Below are 17,965 nucleotides of genomic sequence, written 5' to 3'. Positions count from 1 at the left end.
TATCTGCTGTGGCTTTTGCAGATATTCCCTCAGTGAGTCCTCCTACTCCCTTGTGAGGTGACCTGTCAGATGTAACCATCCTTCTGTTATAGAGTGGAAATGAGTCAGTTCAGGGTCATGAGGCTGTAAGTGGCTGTGCCAGACCTGACCTGGCATTGGTGGCTCCTTGCCTCCTGCTCTTTTTGTACCCTGGATTCTTCCAGGCTTCCTCTGCCATGGGCCTTCATTTATGCTGGTGCTGGCCTCTGAAGAGCCACCTCCCGCACCCTTCCATTCATTTCATTTTTTGCTATCTCCCAAGGCCAGTCATCAGCAACTTCCTTTAGAGAAAATTCTGTTCTTCCCACTGGAAATCCAGCAATGTGTTCTCCATCCTCTGAGCTTTCACAGCCATGATCTATACAGTGTCACACTCTGCTCTGCATCCTTGACTTGGAGACAAACATCTCCAGATGATGGCTGGTGGCTCTGAGGAGCTGGGAGCACTTTATTCAAATGTGTGTCCTCCTGTGCAGTGCCTTAAGCACAGGGAACACTCCATGGATGCCTTTTTGAGTGCAATTCATGAAACTTAGAATAGACATGAACCTTGCATAATTAAGAGTTTGGTATCTAATTGATGAGATGATGGTGCGAACATAAAATGAATTAATTTTTTATAAAATGATTATATGATTCATTTCTTTCTCTACAAAGGGTCTAAGAATATATTAAAACTTGATGTTTATAGTCATAAAAGTGTCAAAGATGAAATCAACATGATTGATGAGATATACATATGCTTATCTTTCACATTCTCAAGCAACCAAATTCATTTAATTTGAAAAAAAATGATGGGTTCAATTTAAGGGAAGCATATTTGCTTTCCAACCATTTCCATTTTTTATGTTGCAATGATTTTTATGAGTTTTTGCCTTTATATATGTCTGTTCTTACTCAGAAAATTAAGTTTTTATTTATTTTAAAAATTGTGTTGGTGAATTATAATTTTGTGAAATATAATGAAATGAATTTTTGAAAAATGAAGAGTTTTTTTTTAATATTTTTACTATCTTTATCCAGGCACAGGTATATTTCATGCATACTTTTATTTAGAAAACTTATCTTTAAACAATATTTTTCAATAATCATATAATCTTTTCCTATTTACAAAATTTTTATAGTTATGATTTTCAGTGGTGGAATGATAATCTATTGTTTTGATTTTGGATTTGCTTTTTATCTCCATATTCTTTATGATAAATAACTTTATAATGAATATTTTGTTTTTTTCTTCTTTTCAATTTATTCTTTATGATACATTCCTACCATGAATTGTCAAAATTATTGTGTCAAAAAGAGCAGAGGCACTGTGTGAGTGTGTGTGTTTTACATATCTTGATGTGTTGTTTTCTAAAAGGTTTGATTTGGGCTGGGGTTAGCAGTGGTATTACAGTGAGTGTAATGAAATGAGTTTTCCACCTGCTTTCTTGGTATCTCCAGGTACAACATTCAGGAAAAGGACACCTTTTTTGACAATGCTACTCGCAGCCGCATTGTAAGTAAATGAATGTGCTGGGTTAGAAAGGGGGTTTGGGAAAGACTGAGTATGTGGTTGGAAGGGTATTCTCTGCTACCTCTCCTCATCATTTCCTTGGAGTTGCCTAGCAACTAAGTGCAGTGTCTAAGAGCTTCCCTATCCCAATATAAAAAACCAACCAACCAACCAAAACCAACAAAAACTTCTGTCACTATAGGTCGAGAGGAGCATTTCTGCTAAAGCCCTTCTTAGAATCACAAAACTGAGAGTGCCAAAGCTGATGGGAACTTTAAACAATTAGATGACCTCCTTGCATAGTTGAGGGAACTGAGGCTCTGAGAAACCATGTATTGAAAAAAATCCTAGCGATTATTAGTGTTAGAACAAGGACTAGAAGCAATCCTGATTGCAGGGCCATTATGTTCTTTAGGCATTTTCCTTCCTTCCATTCCCCATGATGGTGTGAATTTATATCACAGGAAATACTAGTTAACCAACTTATCCAAGAATAAAGTCATCAGCCCATTCAACAGACACACATTTGTGACTGTAGCCCTTCTTCTACAGTCTTTTTGTTTTTACATGAAGGTTTTGAATTGTGTAGGATGCTTGATTCTCATAAAAATCTGCATATAGCATATATCCCTGTGGCCCTATGTGAGCCCTATAGAACCCCATTTACCCATTAGTTAATTCTGTATCACTTAGAGGTCATTAAGCCTATGGGTAGAGGAAAGAAGAGGGAAGGCCCCAGGACATGCTAGAAGTTTCTTGGGACAACACTGGAAATGGAAGTGCGATTCCAGTGATCCTAGGAAAGAGCTTAAGTTTCCATTGGAGAAGAAATAAGTGATGAAGACCTAGAAGGACCTCCTTGCCAACGGGGTGATAAGAAAGGATAAGGAAGAAGGGACAGGTGACTAGAGAAATGTACAGAGGAAAACATGGCCTTGTCTCTTGCCTTCAGGATGTGCAAGAAAAACATCTCAGGTTCCCCAGCCTGGTGTTGTAGGAAGGGTTAAAAATGGACATATGATTCCTTTTTTCTTTTTAAGGAAAAAAGTGTGAACTTCCCATTTTCTTTGATGCTCTTACAAGCCAATTAAATCTTGCTGTGGCTTGGGTCCCATGACTGTGGGAGAGTTATAGGGTGTTGTGGAGATTACCCGATAATTGCAAAGTGCCTGTAAAATAATACAATGCCATATAAATTCTGTTCCTAATTATTATTGCTGTTGAATTACTGTACTGTATTAGAAGCAGAATTAAACACTCTTGGGCCCCATTCTCTTGGAAGTTATTCATTTACCACTCCCTTTAGGTCTGTGGCTAGAATATGGGAATGTGAATAATGATGGGCTAACATATCTTCTCTCATTCTTCCCTCCTTCTGGAAGCTTCTTTCTTCCCCTTCTGCCCTTTCCTCAGTTCACTGAGAGAAGGGTCGGAAAGAACCTTGAATTTCATTCTGGAGACTGCTCTGTCCTGTACTTTTGTTCAAGGACCTCACTTGCATCTGTAAAGGTCTTCCTCTCCCGTTTTGTTGGTGACTGACCAGTCCAGCTGTTTGTCCCAAAGTAGATGTCATTGCCTCTTCATAGCCTATCTTAGGCTTGGGGCCTACTGGGAGGTCAGCAGGTTTATTGTTTGTTTGTTTATTGTTATTTTATTTTTGTGATTGAACCCAGGGGTGCTTAACCACTGAGTCACATCCCCAGCTCTTTTTATTTTTTATTTTGAGACAGGGTCTTGCTAAGTTGCTTAGGACCTCACTAAGTTGCTAAGGCTAGCTTTGAACTCGTGATCTTCTTGCCTCAGCCGCCCAAGCCACTGGGATTACAGGTATGCACCATTGTGCACGGCAGAGGCCATTACTTTTACACTGACTCACCTATATCTAAGATTCTTCTGCAGAGGACACCCCTTTCCTCCATATAAGAGGTGCTCTAAGGCAAAAAGTCCTTAAAGAAGTGTAGGTTATGTTTCCATTAGGGAGGGCGAATGAAGACTCAGCAGTGACTTAAATAAGATTACCGCTGGCCAATATACTGGCAGCCCTTTTCCATTTTACCAAGCACTTTCTTGTGGGCTCTTGGGGTGGCTCCCCAGAAGGCTCCATCAGGGGACAAAGCAAGGCAGAGCCCCTGAGGGTTGGCTCTGGGCCCCTCTGTACCTGACTGTGCCTCCTGAGTGCTCCCAGTCTGCATGTGCTCTAGGCTAGTGCAGGAGGCATACCTCCCTAGGACCTGCAGGGAGGAAGGTACCCACATGGGAGTCAAATCCTGTTCCCTTAGGACCTGGGGCAGGGTTGAGGGTGGGGAGCTTCCTCACAGTCCTCCAGAGCGCTCTTTGCTCCGGGCTTGCCTCAGTGTTTTTCTTACCTCCTGTAACTACAGTCAACTTATAGTCTTTTATTTATTTATTTTAGTGAGGTCAAAGTGTGTGTGTGTGTGTGTGTGTGTGTGTGTGTGTGTGTGTTTAAATTCTTTGCTTTCTCAAAGTATTCAAGTTGGAATGGGTTTGACAAGTGATCCATGAGCTCGGCACATGCTGGGCTTCCTTCTCCCCTTCAGGGTCCCCACACTGCCGTCCACGCCCGCCGGCCCACCACACGGGCGGTGGTGACGCACGGTGGTCAAGGCGTTCACAGCTCTGCTGTCTTCCCCTTTTAGGTGCACGAGATTCTGAAGCGCACCACCTGTTCTCGAGCCAACAACACGATGGGTAAGGAGCCCTCCCTCCCCCTGCCCTTTCAACAGCTCCCTTGGTGGTGAGCAGGGAACAGCAGACACGCACCCCCCACATGGAGGAGCTGCCTTGGCTTAGCTGGAGAAGCATCGCCTGGGTCCCGAGGAGCAGGGGGTGCCCCGTTTCTTGGTGGGGCCGGGGCTGCTCCTTAGGCTGTGGAAGGTTCTCTCTCTCTGTACTGCTTGCACTTTTATTTTCTCCTGATAATTCCACTGCCCCTCTCCCGCCCCCATCTCCAGTAGCTTTTAACAATCACCTAAAACGTGGCCAATTTTTATTTATTTTTAAGAAGAAAGCATTTTAGAAGGCCTTTAGTCCAACCTGCTCGCTATATATAAGGAACTCATCACACAGTGAAGGATGGTGGGGTCTGAATGTGCCTCTTCTAGGTTCAGCTTTCTCCCACTGCATCTGGCTGTTCACCTTGTGGTTAGTTTTTCAAACTTGAGGGTCTTGAGAAAATACCTTGGAAGCAGGAATCTCAGCATTTGGGAGCTTGCAGTATAAGGTAGTCTGCCCTGATGCTGATGGATTGTGGATATACCTGGGGGTCAAGGGGAAATCCTGAGTTGTGAATATGACCTTACAGTTCCTAAGGTGCCCATCTCAAAACAGCTTTTGAGCCCACAGGGAGAACCAACTTTAGAATATGCCCTGTGGTGACCAGTTTTTGGCTTTTGCAGCATCTTTGATTGAAAAGAGTCCAGGGTTATTTAGAGTCATGTCTACTGAGTGGAGAAGGCCATCAAGCTAAGGAATAATGATGATGACAACAATAACAACTTACATTTTGGGGCTCAAGAATTTCATTGAAATCAAGGAAATAGTTCTGAGGAAGGTATTAAAGGTTTTGTATTATTGACAGGAATTTTAGAAAAGTGCTTAAAGGGCAATCATGTCTGCTCATGTTTGCTTTGATGTATTCATCTTGCTGCAGATTTCCAAATAACACTCACATTTTAACCCAAATCTTTCATGCCTTGTTATTTGTGTGGAACATGGTGCTGATGAGGCAAAAATGAGTGGGCACCTGAGACCATTATCCCAGCCCAATTCCACAGGTAGATGGAAGCTCTCACTCCAAGAGACCATTTTGTCCCACAGTCAACAAGACGAGTCAAGAAATCTGAGATGTATTTTATGATTTTTTTGTAGCTTCTCTCAGTTTTCTTGTATTCTCTTTCACTTATTGACCAGCCCACATCTCAATTCCATTAATGTGACTTTTACCGTCTCCTATCCTTCCCAGTTTGACCCAAATTTCTCCTTCAGATGTTATTAGTGACTTCTTTCCCCGATTTCATGGCCTTTTTCTCAGTCATCATCTTCTTCTTAACTTTCCAAAGCTTCCTTCCAAAGCTTCTTTACTGAACCTCCTCTGATGGTTGACACACTGCTGATAGTTGGCACCTTCCTGCTGGTCTGCTGAACTGCTTTTGTGTTTACCTCATGGACTTTGTCCTCTTCCACATTTTAGATGTTATCTTCTCCAAGTTCCTTTGGCCTTGCCTCCCTGCACCTCCCCTCCTTTCCTTCCCCTTTGCTCCTCTTATTCTCTCTCACTTCTCTCTCTCTCTCTCTCTCTCTCTCTCTCTCCCTCTCTCTCTCTCTCTCTCCCACACACACCATACAGAGGACTTGCAACCATGTATTTTTATTCCTGATTCTCTCACTCCAAGTTCCCTTGGCCTTGCCTCCCTGCACCTCCCCTCCTTTCCTTCCCCTTTGCTCCTCTTATTCTCTCTCACTTCTCTCTCTCCCTCTCTCTCTCTCTCTCTCTCTCTCTCTCTCTCTCTCTCTCTCCCACACACACCATACAGAGGACTTGCAACCATGTATTTTTATTCCTGATTCTCTCACTCCAAGTTCCCTTGGCCTTGCCTCCCTGCACCTCCCCTCCTTTCCTTCCCCTTTGCTCCTCTTATTCTCTCTCACTTCTCTCTCTCTCTCTCTCTCTCTCTCTCTCTCTCTCTCTCTCTCTCTCTCTCTCTCTCTCTCCCACACACACCATACAGAGGACTTGCAACCATGTATTTTTATTCCTGATTCTCTCACCAATTCCAGACCAACATTTCCAGTGGCTGAGTGGATACCTCCATTTAGATGTTCACTAGAACTTCAAAGTCAAAATGTTCACCGCTGTCTGATATATTTTCTTTCTCTCTTTTTTCCCTACTTCTCTTCCTGTTAATGTGACTACTGACCTCTCCATTTTTGCTCCTTCTGTTTCCTTTACCTGAATATCCTACCTGTCCTGCCCAGTCTCATTCTTGTCCATCCGCAAAACAAGTCACTGACCCAGTGATTCTCCCTTAATGGCCTCTAACAGGAATTTCCATCAAACTCAGTCTCTTTCTTGCTCATTATTTATGTCAATGGCTTTGACTCCCAAGACACTAAGTCCAAGAGATGTGTCTGAATCATCTTTTATGCACTAATGCACCTAGATATCTGCTTTGCACATTCTATTTAGTTGATTCAATTTAGCTAATTAGTTAAAAAATGCTAAGCCTGCTAGTCCCACATCAGTTGTTGTAAATTTCTGACTCTGTGTGTTCATGGACAACTGACTTAACTTCTCTGCAACTCAGCTTTCTTTTATGAAAAATAGAAATAATATCTCTCTTGCAGAGTTTTTTTTAAAGATTAAACAGACAGCTGTTTGTTTGTATACTGGAAAGTCCTTAAAAACTAAAGTTTATTTGGGGGGACAATCTGTAGGTTGTCACAAAGTTCCTGGAAGTCCTCAGCTCTAATTTTGAAGGTTGTATTTTTCCTTTGAGGATCTGAAGCTTTTTTTTTTTTTGTCTCAAAGTCAAACATCATTAGGATTTTGTCATTGTTGAGTAGTGTTCACAATTTGTTAATTTCCTTTTTGACATTGAAAAACATTTATTGAGTACCTGCTATGTGTCAAATGATGTTACAGAATCCCAGGGATGCCAAGATGAATTTGACTATTTTCTACCCTTGAGGGACCGTTAGTGTAGCCATGCAGACAGACTTGCATACAGGTAATTATGAGATAATGTGGCAGGTGGTATAATAGACATGTAAAGTGGAATGGAGTCACAGATCAGGAAGCAATTAACTTCCATGTATGCTTCTAAATATCAGCAGAAATTATCTAATATTAGTTTCATTGCTCCTAGGGAAAGTAGATATGTCAGGAATTATCATCTCTAACTGTGAATGGACACAAAGAGAAGAGGTAACTCGTTCAGGGTCAAATATTGAGTCACAGTCACCAAAAGTAGGTCTAGAACTTGGATATCCTTGCTCCAATCCTATTTCCCTATTTTCACTACTTTGGGATGCTATCAACTAGGGGTTGCCTTAGATCAAGTCTTTAAAATTCTATTAATTCCACAGTAGCTGCTTAAGAGTTTTGTAACAAGGGGCACATGACTGAACTCTGCTTTTCAGCAGAGAACCCCAAAGACCAGTTTTCAAGTGGTTTGACCTCCACCTATAAAAGTCAAGGTTCCTCTAAGCTCTTTGGCTAGCATGTCAGTCTTTCTTAGAAGATCAGAAACAATGAGGAACATGGCAAGGCTTCACCACAATATGAATCTTTTAGAATTTATTGCCCTTCTTTCTGGTTTATAAGGGGAGAACAGAAGCACAAATGGCTACAGTTGTGTTAAATTCCTCCAGAGCACTATTGTGTCATGAAGAGAAAAGAGGTGATCAGGATTGTGCTTGTGATTATAGTTATTTCCATAAATTCCCTCACCATTGCTTATTATTTTTGTGACAAACCTACAAAAATTTATTCTTTCACATTATATCTAATTCAAAAATTAGAAAATGGAAAGGATAGTGAAGATAATAAGAATTCAGCGATATTTCTGTTTAGTATCATCACTTTTTTTCCTTTGTAGACAGTATGTATTTATTGAATGTCTACTTTTGCAAAGCTTCCAACTATATACAAGTTGTAGGTACTGATTTATTTATATTTCTGCCTTGTTCCACAAAATTTCTGAGATGGCTTACAAGGAAAACAATAAAACAGCCTAATATAAATAATAAATTAAAGAAAACAGGAACCAGGAAAAACACAAATTGAAATAGAATGTCAAAACTAGGAGGAAAAAATAGAATAAAAATATTCAAACCATAAGGTCCTTGAGTTTCTGTAGTTGAGCTGAAAATTTAACCCCAACCTAAAGAGAAAGGGGAATATGGTCAGTGTTGTAACTTTTTCTAGTTGCAGTAACATCTTCTTGTATAGAAATCCTTCCAAAATCTATCTCAAAAGTCCCTGCTTTCTATGTTGAATATGTCTAAATATATTTTCTGTATAAGTGCATATGTAAACTTTTCTGGATAATTCAGCAGCATTGATGAGAACAAATATTTTTAAATGTTTCCTCAGGAATTATCAGAGTGTCATTAGAATTAATTGCCCTAAGCTGCTCTGATTTCTTCAATTCTTGACTCTGGGAACCTCTCTCCTAAGCTTTGCTATTTTGGTTTTGCTTTGCAGTTTGAGAGACAGGAAAACATGCTAATTAGAATTTTGGGTAAAGAGAGTGAAAATGCATTGAGGGAGGGTCTGAGGATTCTCCTGTGGTTAAGGTACATTTAACATTAGGGAGAACAGGTTTCATGAGATCTGTATTGGCTGGTTACAGATATTTTCTCTGTTCTGTTATGAGAACTTAGATAACCAGGTAAGAGATTTCTCTACAAATAAGATATTTCTATATCAAAATAATGAATCCTTGCTTGCATATGGTTGTGTGTTTTTCAAAGCACTTTCATACTCATTATCTCATTTGATCTTTTAAATTACCATGCAAAGTAGGCTCAACAGATGTTAACTAATTTCACAACAGAGGGATTACTGGCATGCCCGCAGTGGGATATTTAGAACAAGATTTTGAACCTGGGTTTCTTGGCTCTTTTTCAGTGCTCTGTAAGTTAATCAGTTGGCAAATCGATGAAGTTATTGGGATAGATTTCCCAGAGGAGATGGAAACTGAACTCTTCCCAGTGTAATGCCCATTGATTCATTCATTAACTATTTATCAAGCATCTACTCTGTGTCATTCCTATTCTAGAACTGGGGAATAGAGAAGTTTGTTAGGCAAAAATCCTTGTTGTCATGGGGCTTGCAGTCTAGTGATGGGAGACAGAAAATAAACCAAAAAATAAGAAGCATAATATGTCAGGTAGGGATTTATAATAGAAGGGAAAAAATAAAGCAAGTAAAGGAGCTAGAGAGGAAATGGGAGTGGAGAGTATTGTAATTAGTGTAGTCAGCTGGGTATAGTGGTGCATACCTGTAATCCCAGTGGCTCAGGAGGCTGAGGCAGAAGGATTGCAAGTTCAAAGCCAGCCTCAGCAACTTAGCGAGGGCTTGAGCAATTTAGTGAGATCCTGTCTCAAAATAAAAAATAAAAAGTGTGGGGATATGTTCAGTGGTTAAGTGCCTCTAGGTTCAATACCTAGTACCAAAAAAAAAAAAAAAAATTGAAAAAAATAGCGTAGTCAGAGAAGGCTTTCCAGATGATATAATATTTGAGAAGGGGACATGAGCCACATGGTGCCTAGAAAGAGAGAGTTGTGCAAGAACAGCAAATAAGACAGAAGATCTAATGGTAGCAATTCCAGAGAGTCAGTTAGGATTCCAACAGTAGGAAATAGTACACTCAGGATAATTCAAGGCAGGCACATATAGAGATCATTTTCAAAGATCTAGGCATGGAGTTGAGGAATCTCAGGAATAGTGTACTAATCTAGAGTTGATAGTAGCAGACCTCTCACCATCCCTAGGACCATAAGGAGAGGTCAGTGGACATGGAAAGAGGGAACTAGGTAGAGGACTGGTCCTGTATAGGTGATTGGGCAGAATCCAGGGGTCTAAATACTCTCTCCCCTTGACCTGCTGAACACAGGAGGAAGCCACAGTCCATGGGAGCCCACTCATGTAAGATGGAGAGGGCAGGCAGTATATCTAGAAGGGGAATTGGATGATAGGCACACACCTGGTGAGGATAGAGAAGCAGATGCCAGTTCCAAGTCACATGCTCTCTCTGGACCTGTTTCTCTCCCCATCAAATAATGGGGGCTTCTCAATGTTCTTGAAGTTCCTTTCTAGCTCTGATATTTCCTAAACCATGTGATTCAGAGGAGTCAGGTGGTCTCCTTTACATATGAGTCCAAGAAACCAGTGAACTCACTTTCCTGTAAGTTCACAGAGAGCAGATTCCAGGCTATGCCCTGGACCTGGGGTCAAATGATATCCTCAGACCTCAGAGAGGATGGAGGAGACAATTACAGTGGGAGGGAAAATGCAAGTGAGGATTCAGATGAGTTAGTGAGGATGGTTGGAAGAAAACTTTGTACTCCTGTATAAATACTCTATAATCTGACCATAGGTTACAGTGCTCAGGTGTGGTTGCACTCAATTGGCATTAGAATCACCTGGTGCACTGGTTAAAGCTTCGGCTGCTGGGACTTCATGCCAGATGTGCTAATCAGAATGTGTAGAAGCAAGATCCTCAGGTCCTGAACCATCTACCCAGGTGATTCTTATGAATTCTAAATTTAGCTAAAGAAAAAGATAAACATAAAAATGCAGATAGGGTGGGCAGTTGCAGGCTGCTTGACCTACTTACATATGGGAATTTAAAAAATATTGCAAAGTGCTCTGCCTCTTGGAAATCTGACCATTCATTTTCTGAAGTACTAAGGATAACCAAGTCTGTTTGTAAAGGTTTAGTTTTTGCTGTTGCTTTTCTAAAATTTGCTATATGAACATACAGCATTTAGTCCCTTTTAATGTTGTAGCCACTAGCAGCTAAGACTCTTCAATGCCTCCCTCCCTCCCTGTCTCCTTCCCTCCCTCCCTCCTTCTTTCCTCTCTTGGGGATGAGGATGTTAAAATTAGTATACAAAAAGATAAAGCAAGTGGAGCTGACCTTGAAAAAGTGGGGTGAACTGGTGTTTGGTGATGATCTACATTTTAATTTTTTAGGTTTCTTCCACAGCCCTCTGGAGGGACAGTTCAACTTCTCCTTATTCACTCCCTGGAAGGGAGGGATTATGGGCTAAAGCACACACATTGTTCAGAGACTAAAATATTTGCAATTTGGGTTCTGCCTGGTGGTGGACGTGTGTGAGTGATCGTAAACTTGGTCTAGCCCTGTGATGCCTTCTTAATCAATGTCACGTTTCCTAAGGTCAGCCTTTAGGGCCCTGGAAGTTTACTCCATCATCAAATGACTTTAAAGCGTGCTTTGCCATGGAAAGAAACCCAAGCCTCCTTGACCATATCAGATGAGGACAAACACCTTTCTTGTTCCTTCATATGGAAGTTATTATTGCCTTTTCATGGACAGAAAATTACAGATTGATGGGGCTACATTTTCATGGACATTGTGGTGTCAGAGCATTTAAACAAATGTATGCTTTGGGCATCCCCCCTCCCACTCAGGAGACGATGTCTTAATTATTTTGACCGAAGCCAGACCATGTTGTGTGTTGTAAACATCTGGTTTATCATTCATCCAGCTGAACTGGTTTCTATTTTGTTAGAAGAAAAGGCTTGGGATTAAAGGCATTTAAGTAATTAAGCACACGTCAAGACAATTTGGTGATGGGTAAATATAGTCTCTGTTAAATGCACCGTCTGGGGGCTCTGGTTTAGATTTACGTCCGGCTGGAGTGCCGGGATGAAAGCGGAATGCCGGGAGGACTGGGCCCTGTTCTGGGGGGAATCAAAACCAAATGGGTTTTCAGGAGTAAGGCACCGTTCCTCTAAGTGCCTGTCCCAGTGGATGAAAGTTTCCTTTGAGTTTGGCCTGCAGGGAGTAGAGCTGTAGTCCCTGTCACCCAGCAGCACTTACAGATTTAATGAGACTCACTCTGGGAGGCAGACCATTAACCCCTGTGCTTTGGTGGTTCCTTTGTGTCCAGGAAACAGAGATGTCTCTAAAGCCGAACGCTAGGCTTTGGGTTTTGGATGATGCGTATGTGTTTTCAGGGACCAGTGTCTGGGCCTGAGCCTACCAAGGTCATGTCTCTTGGCCCTGCTGCCTATGGATGTAGACAGTGATGCTGGGCCAGGTTAGATCAGGCCATCTAGAGGTATGTTTTATTGCTGGGCAATGAAGAAGCGCAGTTTCTTTTCTTTGGGGGTTAGAGTTCGAAGCAACAGGTGTGAAGTACCTGGAGATTTGAAGGAGAGATGGGCATGGAGACCTTGGGGATCGGCAAGGATCCCTCAGAGGTTAAGCTCTGAGTCAAGGCACTGCTTCTTTTGGGGGATTGGAGGGAAAGGAAAATGTCCTTATACCTTTCTTCTTCATGGCCCCCATTATTCTGGGAGTAATAGGACAAAAGCTTAGGTCTCTCTCTCTCTCTCTCTCTCTCTCTCTCTCAGGGTCTAGAGCAGGGAGCAAAGAATATAGACATTATCCTGAAGAAGAAAGCATTGCCATTATGGCCATAAGAATAGCACATGATGGAACCAATTAACCCATTTTTGCTGAAAAGAAAGGAAAAAAAAATCAGAATTTCAATTTTCAAAGCAAGGACTCTTTTTTAAAAAAACGTTTGATTATTTTCTTCTCCTTTCAAACTGATTTCCATGCTTGTTTGGGGGTAGAATCTTGGTTTCTGAAGTCTGAGAGTGAAGCAAGAGGCCAAAGCAATCTCCACTCGAATGAAGCTGTGGACGAGTAGTTGTTTTTCAACTCTCCTCCTCCTCCCCCTTTCTTTCATGTAGTCTCCCCTCCCTTCCCCCAGCAGTCATTGATGGGGAGCATCCATACCAAACCACCTAGGTCTCATGCTGGAGGTTCACAGCCACGGGTGAGAGAGACATTCATTTACATCATTTGAGGCCCTGGATTTCAGAGTTTGGACAACTCAGATTTCATAACTTGAATCTTTGCTCCAAGGCAAAGGACCATTTGTCTGGACTTCCTGTCTTAGGAGGCAGACTAATCAACTGGAGTTTAATGTTTCCTCATCAGCATAGGATGCCAAACAAAGTAGTGAGGAGGGCAGTGCCCTTGATAAACAAGAAGAGATACAAAAACCATAGCCAAAGGGCTGGTGGCTCTCTTGACGGTCATCCTGTCTGTGTTCCCAGCAGTGAGCTAAGTGCTTTGAGGGATGTGAGTGAAGGAAAAATGCTCTCTCTGACCCAGGTACCATGTAGGATTTTTTGGCGATGCAATAACAAGCAAATGATATCCTAGAAGTGAGGCCAGCTACCTGCTTTAGGCTGTGTTGCACATAGGAGCCTTATTTGAGATGGGGGTTTAGGTATATAGCATTAGACCCCCAATGATTTGAGATCTTTCTGAGGCTGTGGCAGCTGGACCCAGGAATTCAGGTTGTCAATCTAATGCTTACAGACACTTGGCTACTGTGCTAAGAAAAACTGAGAATAAGCAGAAGAGTTAAGTAAGGTGAAACACCTGTTTAACTTCTTCCATGCAGCCTTGGGACTGTCTATATGGTATACAGAGCTGCCATGGCAACCATAGGGTATGAGTTCAGGGACTGGATGGTTAGTTCGTGGGGTGCAGTCTAGCTGGGGCCCGACTTGCCTGTGATGCTTCAGCCTCTATCCATGTCGACAGCAGTCTTGTAGCTTTGAACTAACCCCCTTCCTCTGAACCCCCTCCCAACTTGGGACTCCTCCCTTTGATTATTGTAGGGTGGCTTCGCATTGCTGTGGTTAGAGTTCTTGAACTGATTAATGATGTTCTGAGTGAAATTGTAGTCTTGTGAGTAAAAAAAAAAAAACAAAAAACTGCAGCTCAGCCAACCTCCCAGGCACCCCCCGATCTGTACTCCCTTTACCCACCCTTTAGTCCTCTCACCTTCCAACTTTATTTTGCATATTTTATGTTCTTGCCAAAGAGGAAACTTAAAATCAGAAAAGGACTGCTGGTTCTTTGGTGACACAGCAGCACCCAAGCACTCAGCTTTCAACTCATGGGAAAAGTGGCCAGCTTCTGAGTGTCCCCTGCAGCCTCCCATAGGCCTCCACTCCTATGTGGGGCCTGTGGCATGGTCTTTGTGGCATCCTACATCCTAGAACTGTGGTGAATCTAGGCAAAATTTGAGGAAGAGGGGACTGATAGAGGAGATAGGATTGTCTGGGTCTCTGAATGTGTGGGTGGAGTGTTGGGTGAGTACAGGAGGTAGAACATTATCCATATTAATGAGTTGTCTAGATTTGTTATCCAACTTTGTTGCTTATCCAGGGCCTTGCAAATGCTTAGCATTTGTATATCATGTGTATTTCCCTCCAAAATCAATTATCTCCTCATCTTACTACTGTCTACAGTCTCTCTGGAAGGAATGGTTCAGGGTTGACAATATGTGCAAGACAAGGGGAGTCCCTGTGTACCAGGAACTTCCTCCTCCTCATCCCTCTCCATGATCAAATGTGGATCTTGTATGGTGAGATCCCTGGCACTGTGAGTTGGTGAGGCATAATCCCTCCCATCTGGAAGCCAGTGACCCAGCACAGCCTGTCTTGACTCAGATAGAACATACAGATAGTCTCTGAATAAAACCAAGAATGAAACAAGCAAGTAACAATGACATTATGTTGAGCTGAAGCTGAAGTTAGAGGGACAAGACATTTATTCAGTAAATCTATTATGTGAAGGTAGTATGAGACACTGTTGGAATTCAAAACTGAATCCCTTGTGTAGGTTTCAAACTTTGTGATCTCAGGGCACCTTTACACTTTTAAATATTACTGGGGAAACCCAGGGAACTTTTATTTAGGTGAGTTCTGTGGTTGAACATTTATTGTGTTAGAAGTTAAAACTGAGAAGTTTCTAAAGCACAAGACTATATATGCGTACATTCCTTGAGCCATGGGTGGGTGGTATCTCTTGTGAGAGAATAAGAGAGTAAAAAGCAAATATTTTCTTAGTACTATTACAAAAATAGTTTTGACTTCATAAATCCCCTGAAAGGGTCTTAGGGACTCCCAGGGCTCCCTAGAACCACTGTCCTACTTCCCTGACCTCAGGGATGTCATGATCTGGGTGGGCAGGTCAGTCTCAGGCAGTATATGAACACTGCCCTGTGAAGGAACAGAAAGGTGCCAGAAATGTGAGCTCAGGTAAGGTGTGGATGAGACTCTGACATATCCTCTTTTGATCATAATTAGAGTAATCCTTTTAACCACACCTCTGCTATCTCTGAATACACATTTCCAGCTGATGGTATGGTTGTGGTGGTACTGGTGGAAGTAGAGGTTTCTTGGACTAGAGTGATCTGAATCTTTGAGGACAGGAGGAATATGAAGTTTGCGATAGTGTATTTGATTTTAAAACACGACTTAGTATTTGGGAACCGAAAAGCATTATTCTTATACTAAAAACTAAAGCTTGACAAAACTTCTAGATTGGGAAGGATGTAGAGGAGAATGCGGTGACTCGTGGCTGGGAGACACGTGAAGGTTTAATATTTATAAACAAAAAATGCGGGGAGGTAAGGTGAGAACCCCTGCCCAGAGATACTATTCTCATCTTCTTTCCTGTTCCTTTCTGCTGTAGGTATTAACTCCCTGATAGCAAACAATATCTACGAGGCTGCCTACCCGCTTCATGATGTGAGTACCATGTATATCCACATTCTCTCTCTAGTCTTCTACAAGTTGAAAACCACTTATAGAAGTAGTGGCTGAATATCTTCAAGGCAAGGCAGGAGAGGCATTGAAACATTTTGGCTGCTTCTGGATCACTCATGCTGACAGTGATGCCCAGTTTGGTTTTGTCCATGGTCTTAACCTATCTCTCCCATGATGACTCTAGATGGAAAAGGAACTGGTTTTTGTTTGAGCTTTCCCTAACTCCCTGCCTTTGGTTTTGGTAAAAGTGTGAAAATACAGGTACAGCACCTAGATGATTAAAGGGTGGAGATATTGATGGAGGTGGGTGAATGGGCATGAATGGATACTTGAAGCCTGTCACTGGACTATCACTGACTGTCCTTGGTGGAAATGATGTTATGAACATCCTATGATGCGACACAATGATATTTTTGAAGACAATTCATGAAGAACTTGAGTGGCCCTTGACCTAAATGCCTTCTGGCTTCACTGACCATCTGATTGGTCATGTCTTTAGCATCTGTCATATAGTAGTGCCATCCATGTGAGACTGCTGAGATATGGTGCCAAATGAGATGGTCAGACAAGACGTTCTCAGATGGAGGCCTTCTTCCCGACATCTTTGCTGTGGTGTATACAAAGCTAAGTTCTGTCTCTTGTGGACAAGAATGAACATGTCATGCCCAGGTGGCTTTTACATGATGTGTTGACCCCTCTATAGGCACAGTCCCTGCCACTGCTTTTGCTGTGGGTAGGTGCAGGAAGAGGGGACTGATAGAGGAGACAGGATTGTTTAAGTCTCTGAATGTGTGGGTGGAGCATTGGGTGAGAACTAGAGGTAGAACATTATCCATATTAATGAGAAAATGTGGTCTAGATTTGTTATCCAACTTTGTTACTTGTACAGAGCCTTGCAAATGCAGATTATAATGGCCCTTGAACTAAATATTTCCTGGCTTCACTGAAGTAGTCATCTACAAGTTGAAAACCATTTATAGAAGTAGTGGGTGAATATCTGCAAGGCAAGATATTCATTCAAAAATATCATTGTATTGCATTATGGTTCACCTCTGAAGCATAGAGAGGGATCATCTTCACGTGTGATGTTATGAGGGTAAACATTGCAAATGTTGGTGACTAAGAAAATGGAACATCAGCTCCTTACTGTGCCACGTTTTTGACCTTCCCTAAATAGAAATGAAATAAAGAGAAGGTATTAGAAAATGAAAAAAATAAACCTGCTCTCATTTGGCATCTGTTTTTGATAATTCCATTGGCTTTATCTGGCATCCGTTTTTCTCCTACAGGGTGAATATGATAGTCCAGGGGATGATATGAATGACAGAAAGGTAAGTCTACTTTGTGCTGCTGGGGTGCATTGGTCACATAAAACTACAGACGGGTAAGGAACTGGCGACAAGTGTCCTACATGTTTTTTTTACCCATTTATCTATTATCAACAGTTTTTCCATAGCCACCTGCCACCAGGCATTAGGAAATGTGAGGTACACTTCAGCGCATCATCACAACTGTATGCGTTAAAGGGACACACCTGGCATTTAGTGCCTGGGCGGCCAGAGATGCCAACATTCCTGAAATATATCCAGCAGTCCCCCACTAGGCCCTTATCTCACTCTCCAGTGACAATAGAGCACCCGTGGAGAAACAGTGACAGTCCAGATTCCTTAATTTACAGATGCAGAAACCGAGACACAAGCTGAGTACTTTGCCCAGGATCACGCTGCTGCACACAACACAGAGGAGGTTCAGAACACCATTGCCCCTTAAATCCAGTGTCCCTACCAAAAATGCATGATTATCTGTATCATTTTGGTTGCCTTTTCTTTTTTACTGGAGAGGGGATTGGTGATCTTTGTTGTTCTCGTCCGCTAGGCAGGTAAGGGGAATATACCTACGTCCCAATTACAGAAGAGAAAGAGGAGAGAGGAGGGGGCTCATCACACTTCATATGCCAAGAATCTAGGAATTAGAGGTTACATTTAGGGGACAGCAGTGGTCCCTTTAGATGTCCCTCCAATGGCAGTCACAGCTCCTGACCGTGCAGCCCTCTCCTTAGACCTCCACCTAGATCTGTT

The 17,965-nt window shown here is 42.1% G+C and overlaps 1 protein-coding gene across 2 annotated transcripts in view; it reads left to right on the top strand.

The window, feature by feature from the left end:
• Ano2 (anoctamin 2) overlaps positions 1-17,965 on the top strand; it is a 341,337-nt gene that overhangs the window by 91,146 nt on the left and 232,226 nt on the right. For both annotated transcript variants that reach the window (XM_076852567.1, XM_076852569.1), the window contains 4 exons: positions 1,483-1,537; positions 4,192-4,243; positions 15,814-15,869; positions 17,177-17,218. In XM_076852567.1, the coding sequence (XP_076708682.1) occupies positions 1,483-1,537; positions 4,192-4,243; positions 15,814-15,869; positions 17,177-17,218 (205 nt within the window). The remainder of the gene's footprint in view (positions 1-1,482; positions 1,538-4,191; positions 4,244-15,813; positions 15,870-17,176; positions 17,219-17,965) is intronic.

Source organism: Callospermophilus lateralis, chromosome 4 (genome assembly GCF_048772815.1).
Source record: "Callospermophilus lateralis isolate mCalLat2 chromosome 4, mCalLat2.hap1, whole genome shotgun sequence".
NCBI classification, from domain to species: domain Eukaryota; kingdom Metazoa; phylum Chordata; class Mammalia; order Rodentia; family Sciuridae; genus Callospermophilus; species Callospermophilus lateralis.
Note: the sequence above shows the minus strand (reverse complement) of the source record. Positions and strands in the feature narration are given on the sequence as shown.